Source organism: Sinocyclocheilus anshuiensis, unplaced genomic scaffold, assembly GCF_001515605.1.
Source record: "Sinocyclocheilus anshuiensis isolate Anshui unplaced genomic scaffold, SAMN03320099.WGS_v1.1 scaffold2218, whole genome shotgun sequence".
In the NCBI taxonomy this organism is placed as follows: domain Eukaryota; kingdom Metazoa; phylum Chordata; class Actinopteri; order Cypriniformes; family Cyprinidae; genus Sinocyclocheilus; species Sinocyclocheilus anshuiensis.
The window spans coordinates 45,950-55,819 of NW_015558568.1; the positions used below are offsets into that span (position 1 = coordinate 45,950).

Here is a 9,870-nt window from a genome sequence, read left to right on the forward strand (position 1 = left end):
GTTTACACAGCTTTATTTTAATTTTAATTTTAAATACTTTGCATTTTAAAATCAACTTCTAAATGTCAGTTCAGTCGTCCCTATAACATGACAATTTTAATTTGTGGTGCTTCTAATTAAGTGATAAAAAGCAGTTGCAAATGTTGTACAAAATAAATATCACCACTACTCATCTTTGCACCAATAAAATGTAAAAACACTGTTTTTCTACCAAATTATATGTAATATCTAATTATTACATTAATATTTAACTTGCATTGGAAAGGTTTCCGTGACCTCTCGCGAGATCTCGGCAAAAAGTCTCACGATTTATTTCCAGAACATGATGCATGATGGGATACACTAAGCCTCGAATAGCGCTCCGGAGTGGTATTCGAGATAGTGTGGGTTTAGTGTGCGTTAAGGGCACTGCGCGTTCGTATTTTTAAGACCTGGGACAGTCTTGCGCACTTACATTCTGTCGCGCGCACTTACATTCTCGCGCGCACGCGCTCTCAAGTGGCCAAGACCGCAAGTGTGGGTATTTGGACAAGGGGTCAGTCCGGCTGCTCTGCTCGTGCACATTCCATCATCGGTTCTCTTTTAGCAGTTCAGTCAATGTACTGTTAGGAGTAACTGAATAACTCGGGATATTGGTTTATTTCGCGTCAGAGGGAGTGTCAGGCACGTTTATAAAACGAATAGCTTAAGTAATTTGTGGATTAGTGCGTACTGGAAACCCCTTTAATTATAATAAAACTCACGTTATGAGCCCTTGATGTAAACTACATTACCCATAATGCTCTGGGCGTCGCCATATGACGCAGATACACCTCTTACTGTGATTGGCTGCTTTCTGCAAAGCGTTCACTACACTCTCATTCAGAGGGTTGAAGGTGAAATTTGCTGTTCTTTGTATGCAGTTTTCCATCGCGATTATGCCGTCCTGTGCCCTTTACAGTACACACACACACCTGTGCAGATATCTGGTGAGTTTGAGCTAAATAAATCGATAGCCGATATTGACTATGCCGCGAGACTTACGGCGCATACAGCAGTTTGACTGCAGGCGTTTTTCATTATTTCAGAACCGAAGTTACCCAGTCCTGTTTTAAACAGTGCAACTCACCTCTTAAAATGTAGATATTCAAAATATAAGGTGTTCATATAAATGCAACAGCCATTTGTTATGCCAGCAAAATAGTTTTTGAATCTGCCTTTGCAGGCACATAAATATCTGAGCAGGACCTACAGCACACGACCATCTCTAAATGTGAGTAAAATATTATGCGATTTTATCAGTTTATGGAGCCAGAACTGGTTCTGTCAGTGAATATTATCTGCATTGAGTGTTATCTTCCTCTCATTTCTATCTGGACAGGAAGTCGTCATTGTCAGTGCAGTCAGGACTCCTATGGGCTCATTCAAAGGAAGCTTTTCCACAGTCCCTGCAACTAAACTGGGCTCCATTGCTATTAAAGGAGCCGTTGAGAAAGCAGGTAAAATTCTGATGGTCTTAGGAGAAATTCATATTTTATTTCATGTTATATACAATTCTGATGGCCTTAGGAGATATTCGTATTTTATTTCATATTATATTTAGATATTACATTTATGTAGTTTAAGAATATAACAGTTAATTATAATTAATATATTTTTTATAATATTATGTTATTTCATTATTAATATTAATATTTTCAAATGTACACCACGGCCATTCAAAAGTTTGGGGACATATAATTAATTTTTGAAAGAAAATAATATTTTATTTAGCAATAATGCATTAAATTGAGCCAAAGTGACAGTAAAACATTTATAATGTTACCAAAAAAAGTGGATTTCATATAAATGCTGTTCTTTGGAACCTCTGTTCATCAAATAATCCTGAAAAATGGTAATGCTAATTAGAAAAGTATGCTATTTGTTTCTACGACAAGTGCAACATAGTTTGATATTTTGTATTCTAATGCTATGCTATTCATATGTGTGTTATTATTTCTGCATTTTTAAGTCTTATTTGTTCTAGCTGTCTGCATGATAAAAGGTTTATGTGTCATCTACAGGAATTCCTGTTGAGGAGGTGAAGGAAGTTTATATGGGCAATGTGTTGCAGGCAGGAGAAGGACAAGCACCAACCAGACAGGCTCTTCTGGGTGCAGGTGAGTCATATATCATACACATAAACAAACATCATAAAAAAAATGCACCTTTTATTTCGGAATTTACAAATGCAACTTCTCAAAGAAAAGTGAGTGATGTTTGTGATCTTCCTCATGTAGGTCTCCCTCTGTCCACTCCGGCAACTACCATTAATAAAGTGTGTGCTTCTGGGATGAAGTCCATCATGATGGCCGCTCAGAGTCTCATGTGTGGGCATCAGGTAATGTGAAAGACACGTTACCAGAGATTCAAAAAGTGTTTTGTGTGTAAGTAACAGCCTTTAGCGTGCTAATACAGCAGAGATAGTAAATCTACCTGATGTCGGCCAGGATGTGATGGTTGCTGGTGGAATGGAAAGCATGTCTCAGGTTCCTTATGTCATGGCCAGAGAAGCGCCCCCTTATGGTGGAGTGAAGATGGAGGATCTGATTGTTAAGGATGGGTTGACGGACGTCTACAACAAATTCCACATGGTACATGTTTTTTTGAACCAGTAAAACAGATTGCATTGTATTTGCATAATAGTTAAGCCTGCAAATAAGTACTTAGTAAATAAAGGAAGTGAGTGAAGTTGTGTGGAGGCATTGGACAGCAAATGCACTGTACGTATAACACTGGGGAGGCCATGACTGTGTAAAACTCCTCCATATTTCCCCATTTTTAGGGCAGCTGTGCTGAAAATACAGCCAAGAACAGTGGTATCTCCAGGGAGGAGCAGGACGCGTTTGCCATCAACTCGTACAGCCGCAGCAAAGCAGCATGGGAGTCTGGCATCCTGGCCAAGGAAGTGGTTCCTGTGAGCATCCCTCAGAAAGGTTGGTTTAAGTTCCATATCATTCCCCAAGAATTCCCTATTATGGGCTAAAATATTTTATTGCATAATATATAAATATGATACGTAATTGCAATAAAATATGCTCTCTCACCGCATAGGAAAACCAGACATCATTGTGAAGGAAGATGAAGAATATAAGAAGGTTGACTTCAGCAAAGTCCCCAAACTGAGGGCTGTGTTCCAGAAAGAGAACGGTACAAGATTATCATTAGCCCTAGTGGAAACGTACTGAACATAGTGTTCTTCAAATTTTAAAAGTATATTTTTACAAAACTGTACATGAAAATAATATAAGCATTTTAAAAAGTCACATTGTAATAATCTCAAATGAAAAACTTTACTAAAAAGTTCATTTTAAATCATTGTTTTAATAATATATTTGTCCACCTGTTTTGATGTGCTGACTAACATTAAAGCAGATGTAGAGTACTTGATTATGATTTAACTGTAGCGTGTTATTCAATGTTACATTTCAAGTTAATAGATTGTAAATGTTATTCATTGCAGCTTCATCAGAACAAATGTGCAATTACAAATATATTCAAATAGCTGACATACAAGTTTCAATAGAAATGACTTTAAAGTATATTTTAGTTTACCTTAAATGCTTGTACATTCAGTAGTGCACTTCAACCATATTTCAAAGACAATAGAAGTAATTATGAAATTACATATAAAGATGCACTTAACTCCTACTTAAGTGGGTTAAAAAAGCACTCTAAATTTGAGCTAATTGCGTTTATCATAGATTTTAACTATAATACATTTTAGGGCTGCACGATAAATCGCATGCGATATTTAAAGCGCATCTTGTCAGTAAAGCCGGTTCTTTAATCAGCGGTAAATCTCCATCACCTGCGGGTCTAATACATTTACATGTAATTGCATGAAACATGCAATTAAGTGTCTGAAAACATTTAGTGTTCACTTAAGTTTATTATTTTAAAGTAGATTATTTCCATAATAAATGCTGTTTTTAAAAGTATGCTAAAATACTTATTTTCCATACGTGAGGATATTGAAAAAGTGTTTTCAATTAAAAAAAAGACAAGCGAAACTTTTGTTTTTGCAGGCACAGTGACGGCAGCCAACGCTAGTACGCTGAACGATGGCGCGGCGGCTCTCGTGCTCATGACAGCAGATGCTGCAAAGAGGCTCAACGTCACACCGCTTGCAAAGATCGTTGGTGAGGCATTTCGCATCTGTTTAAAATTAAATTCAATGTTATGGTGTATTTTGTTCATTTGAACGATACTGTGGTGGTTTGAATGTGACAGTTTATGTAGGAAGGGTTTTTTTTTTTTACCCGAAAATTTATTTTTCCCATGTTTCATGAAGTTGTATTTATTAGTTTCTTTAGATGTAAGCCCATGCTCTATGTCTGATAGATCCACCTGAATTTTCTTGATGAACTTCACCATGATGTAGTGCTGTTGAAGATACTTTAATAATTGAATGTCAATTATTTAAATAAACTAGTTAAGCTGGTCAAACTATCCTTTTGATAAAGTAGTTAGCTACATGCTAAAAACAAAAGGTTACTAACTTTTTACTAAATGTTTTTCTGAAATTAATCCCGATGAATCCCACCTAACATTAAAGTTGTTAAATATACTTTTATATTACAATAATTTCACATTCAATCTTCAAATTAATGTAGAAATAACATAAGGACAGTATGTTTTTAATATTTATTTAATGGCATCTTTTTTTATGACTGAAGGCAAGTATCACTGATACCGATACTACTGAAGTTTCTAGGAAATTGTTTTTTCCCCCCTAATATTTAACTATTGACTAGCCATTCAACATTACAGTATAATTGAGAGCTATAAATTTTAACATTTATTAGACTTTAAAATGTAACAACTTCTAATTTAAGTGAACTTAAAACAATCTTCACATAAACTCATTATAATAAACGTCATATTTAGCTACTGTACCTGTGCCCTTCAGAAAGTAGGAAATATACAGAAATTGAATAAAGTTATCAAATACTAAATTCTAATTTAAATAAAGATTCATTCTTAAAGTTATTGATTTCCTCATTTTTTGTTTTTCTTTTGTTCTTTGATTAACAGACATCACAGCAGCTGGGTTATTAGGTTATTTTAGCTGCTTTAAGAGCTGCTGCTGAACATGACGTGGATCTGACACATTATATTTTCTAAACTTCAGGTCATAAAATCTCTACTAATGAGCTGACGAGTTGAATCGGGTATGTTAGATGAGGGTGCTGGGGTGTTTTGAAAACCATTTCAGAGACATGTTCTTAAATGTGACCCATATAACAAATACTTACATACATGCTCAGTTTTAAGGCAGCTTTAATTGCCTTTTTGGTTACTTATTGACTTAAAGGGTTAGTTCACCCAGAAATGAAAATTAGTCCATAAATTACTCACCCTCAAGTCATCCTAGGTGTATATGACTTTCTTCTTTCAGACGAATCCAGTCGGAGGTATATTAAAAATTGTCTTTGATCTTTCAAGCTGTTTCATGGCACTCGTGAACAAAGGCCTTCTGTAGCGAATAGATGTGTGATTGTAAGAAAAATATCCATATTCAAAATGTATTTAACTTCTTTTGGACGGACGCATGCAACACCCGCTGAGTGCCTTGAAACAGCTTGAAAGATCAAAGACAATTTTTAATATACCTCCGACTGGATTCGTCTGAAAGAAGAACGTCATATACACCTAGGATGACTTGAGGGTGAGTAATTTATGGACTAATTTTCATTTTTGGGTGAACTAACCATTTAACTGATGACATAACTACGACATTGCATGCTCGTAGTTTCTTACGTGCTTTGATGTGAAATGATACAGTCTTCAGCGCGCGCCGGCGCATTTGTGCGTGCAATTGAAGAGCACGCACTACGAGCACAATATAACGGCTGACAGGAAAAATAGGTGTCATTTGTTAACATTAGTTAATGTATTAACCTGCATGAACTAACAATGAGCAATACATTTGTTACAGTATTTATGAATCTTTGTTAATGTTATTTAATGAAAATACAGTTATTCATTGTTTGTTCATGTTAGTTCACAGTGCATTAACTAATGTTAACAAATACATCTTTTGATTTTAATAATGTATTAGTAAATGTTGAAATTAACATTAACTAAGATCTATAAATGCTGTAGAAGAATTATTCATGCTTAGTTCATGTTAACTAATAACTTCTGTTAACTAATTAACCTAATTATAGTGTTACCAAAATAGTTTTTTCTGACATATGGCCTGACGACATCTCATCTGACTGTTGTTCACTGTTGTTCTACTGAAGCTCCCTTGTCACCTGTACCTTTTCTGCACTCATTTGACTAGCGTGCACTAGAGTGAGCGTCTGTAAAGTTTCCCATTTGATGTGGTCGTAAAGACATTCTGCATCTAAATAAACACAATTCTTGTCACGAAAAAAGAGACATAAGCAGCAGTTGTGAGTGGGGTGCCCCTAGCTCCGCCCATGCATTAATTGCGTTAAATATTTTTATCGCGTTAAACTGAAAAATGAACCGTCTGCGTTAACGCTCTAATTTTGACAGCACTAATATCAACATTATTCTTGAAAAAAAAAAGTTTTCTTTGAAAATGTATATTCATGAATGTAAAATTTATATAGTAATAAATAGTAATTATATAGTTAAAAAAATAATGATATATTTATTATAAAATGGTCTATTTTCAGAGTAATCAAAAATTTGGCTAATGCAGAAGCTTGGGGATACTTTGCAAATAACGTTACCTGAAGGGTGGTAATGTTTATTTAGCATTTTTAAATGGTTACAGCACCGTTTTTGGAAAAAAAAAAAGTCTTGTTACTGGGAAAACTACACTATTTTGACTGAACAGTTGTATTACTGTCATGCTACTGAAAAATATAGTTGACTTGGTAGCTTTGCTACTTATAACTAGCTGCTTGGATGTAGTTAGCTTCTCATTTATGGCTTGTTTTGTCAGAGAACTATGTTTGCTGGTTTCACATCTAGATCACCAATTTATCCTAATTCACAGCTTTTGCTGATGCTGCTGTCGCCCCCATCGATTTCCCTATCGCTCCAGCCTTTGCCGTCCCCAAGGTTAGCTGATGGTTATGCGTTTATTGCGAAGCGAAAGTGTTTTTGAAGTCGTTCAGTGTAGTAACATCTGTTTCGCGCAGGTCCTAAAAGCAGCCGGTGTGAAGAAAGAAGACATTGCTATGTGGGAGATCAATGAGGCCTTCAGTGTCGTGGTGCTGGCCAACATCAAGATGTTAGACATCGACCCCGACAAAGTCAATATCAACGGAGGAGCAGTTTCCCTCGGACATCCAATTGGGTAAATATATGCAACATCTTTCTCATGCATCACTGTTCACTATATTGACATACTGTAATTAGATTCGCACAATAATTAATGTGCTGGTTTTGCAATTTCTAGAATGTCAGGGGCGAGAATCGTAGGACACATGGTGCACAATCTGAAATCGGGACAGTACGGACTGGCCGGAATCTGCAACGGCGGAGGCGGCGCCTCCTCTATTCTGATCCAGAAATATTAGGACTTGCACTTTAATCCACAGAATGCGTGTAGGATTGGGTCCTTGTGCCAGATATATCTTCATGCCTACATTATTAATGTGAGGTCAGTCCTATTTTTAATTAAAATAGGAAACAAACTTGTGAATGGTCATACAGTACAAACTTCTCAAATAGTAGTATTCATACTGTGCTCTTGTTGCATATTTCGTTAAATGGTGTTCATTCTCAAAGTAATGGTTTAATGAAAGGGTTTAGAATGTTAAAATCTGTGTTTGCAATTAAATAGATTATTGGTTGTTTTCATTGATGTTGAATGTGATGATTATACTCAGAAATAACACAATGCATTTCACCTGAATGAACACCAGATGGAGTGTGCTTTGAGCTCTGTTTGCTGATTGGCTAATGGATGCTTTTCACAGACTATAATGAAGCAATAATTAAAATCTTGAATCTAGTAAAGTTTTTTTATATATATTTTAATTTTTTTTTAATGTAGTGCACCATTATAACATTACACTTTATTTTACCCTAGCATTAAACTACAAACAAATTATTTTTTTAATGCTTCAAGATTTTGTAAGTTGGAAAAAAAAAAAATTACGTTTGGAATGCTGAAAGCTGTAGGTATGAGTGGTAAAACCCAACAACAAAAAAACAAAACAAAATGAATAATAATAACAATTCAGAATCAGTTCATTTTTATGATAGATCACTATTACCTATACAATAGCATTGGTTTAGCATCATTTTTAAATTACATTTTAAGTTCATATGTGCAATATCTCAAGTTTCATAATTAGATTTTGTTACTGATGTTCCTGGTTATTGTCAGATGAGTGCTTGAGGATCTTTTTTTTCTTTGGCAGAAGTTATGCTCATTTACGTACTTTATTTATTAAATTACCTGTTTTACTAGATACATTTTTAAATAATGTTTTGCCAAAGGGGTCTGTTAATTACAAAACACAATTAGATGCAAAATGTGTCAATGACATTAAAGAGATACTCCAATAAAAAATGAAACTTGCTATAAATGATTCACTTTTATGTCATTCCAAAATTATATGGCTGAGAACATTTAAATTACTTGCTGGTAATTAATCACCCTCATTAATCACTAAGAGTAGTAAACTCTTAAAAAAATAATTACTAAGTGAAAATTTTCCAAGTAACTCTGAACAGCTATTTTTCAGTCACTTCACCTCAAATATGCCTGTTAACTATTTAACACAAACGAGTTAACTTTGCCCCAGCTATTTTCTAGGTTGTAACCAGGATTTCAGCAAGTGAAAAGGAACATTTATTTCTTCAAGAGAACTTGACGGAGACTCTTTTCCGGGTCTGTATAAATAATCCAACACCTTGACCGAAAACAAACTCCGGCTCCACCTCCAGACGCCACTCTTATCACGTCACATAACACCATATGTTGATTTTACTGAGTAAACGGAGAATGTTTATCAAGTTCTAATTTTCAGTTTCTTCCTTCTATTTGTCATTGAAATGTTATTGTTCTTTAGTCTAAGAGACAGACGTGCGAGTCAAATATTAACAGGATCTTGTGAGAGCACTTGTAACGTCATGGATGTCAAAGTATCGGCTCATTGACTTAGTTACTGAATAACAGCAGGGCTGAGACTGACCCCTGTACGAGAACTGAGTTTGGAAAACCACACATTTTCATAGTGCAGATGATCTTTACAGCTTGTTTTTCATGTGGAAATTATATGTGTCAGGAAATTGAACAGGAAGTCCAGTTACATCTTGTAACAGATTAAACCATCATATAAAGCCTATAAAGTTTTATAGCTTTTAGCTGTTCAGGTGATTCTTGGTAATGTATGAAATGATTTAAATAATAACTTACAGTTGACTGTTCATATTTATTTCCTCTCCATATTTGTTCATATGTGACATTGAAATATGTTCATGTATGACTTTGAAGCTTTAGCTGAAAAGAACGGCACTCTTGTGTAACATAAGATTGTTTAGTTTTCTCTGATACACAGAAAGTTAAAAGGTCTGCGAAGGTTGCATCTGTTGACACACATGGGGGATAGTGTTTGATTTGCTATGTTCTGTGACTTAAAGGGGTATTTAAAGGAATAGTACAACTAATAATTAATATTTTTGTCATTTGTCATTTTGCCAAAAAAGTTGAAAAGAGACATTAAAAGTACAATAACAGTAGTCCATATGATTCATACATTACATTTCAAGTCTTCTGAAATCATACAATAGATTTATGTGAGGGAAAGACTAAAATAACTCATTCTTGTATGCTGCTGCTCTCAAATTTTTGTCATATATATATATTCCAATTATAGTTAAGTAAAACGGAAACTAAAACAATTATATATATAT

General features: G+C 34.8%; 1 protein-coding gene across 2 annotated transcripts; it reads left to right on the top strand.

Annotated features, from left to right (window-relative positions):
- Positions 1-820: 820 nt before the first annotated feature.
- LOC107679529 (acetyl-CoA acetyltransferase, mitochondrial-like) lies at positions 821-7,991 on the top strand. Of its 2 annotated transcripts, XM_016475109.1 has the most exons (13): positions 822-968; positions 1,068-1,118; positions 1,205-1,252; positions 1,361-1,478; positions 2,043-2,138; positions 2,259-2,359; positions 2,469-2,612; positions 2,804-2,954; positions 3,073-3,168; positions 4,047-4,160; positions 6,998-7,062; positions 7,143-7,300; positions 7,403-7,991. In XM_016475109.1, exons 4-13 carry the CDS (start codon positions 1,394-1,396, stop codon positions 7,521-7,523), a joined length of 1,131 nt encoding a protein of 376 aa, XP_016330595.1. In that variant the 5' UTR covers positions 822-968; positions 1,068-1,118; positions 1,205-1,252; positions 1,361-1,393; the 3' UTR covers positions 7,524-7,991. The 2 variants fall into 2 exon arrangements, with proteins under 2 accessions (XP_016330594.1, XP_016330595.1); XM_016475108.1 differs by lacking the exon at positions 1,068-1,118 and having other exon boundaries at positions 821-968.
- The last annotated feature ends 1,879 nt before the right edge of the window (positions 7,992-9,870 follow it).

What these genes read in the sequence shown, in the direction of transcription:
- LOC107679529 (XM_016475108.1), top strand. Translation starts at nt 897, where the DNA reads ATGCAGTTTTCCATCGCGATTATGCCGTCCTGTGCCCTTTACAGTACA. An exon ending in CACACCTGTGCAGATATCTG is followed by an intron (nt 969 to 1,204) that starts GTGAGTTTGAGC and finishes CTGCCTTTGCAG; the next exon opens with GCACATAAATATCTGAGCAG. An exon ending in AGGAGCCGTTGAGAAAGCAG is followed by an intron (nt 1,479 to 2,042) that starts GTAAAATTCTGA and finishes TGTCATCTACAG; the next exon opens with GAATTCCTGTTGAGGAGGTG.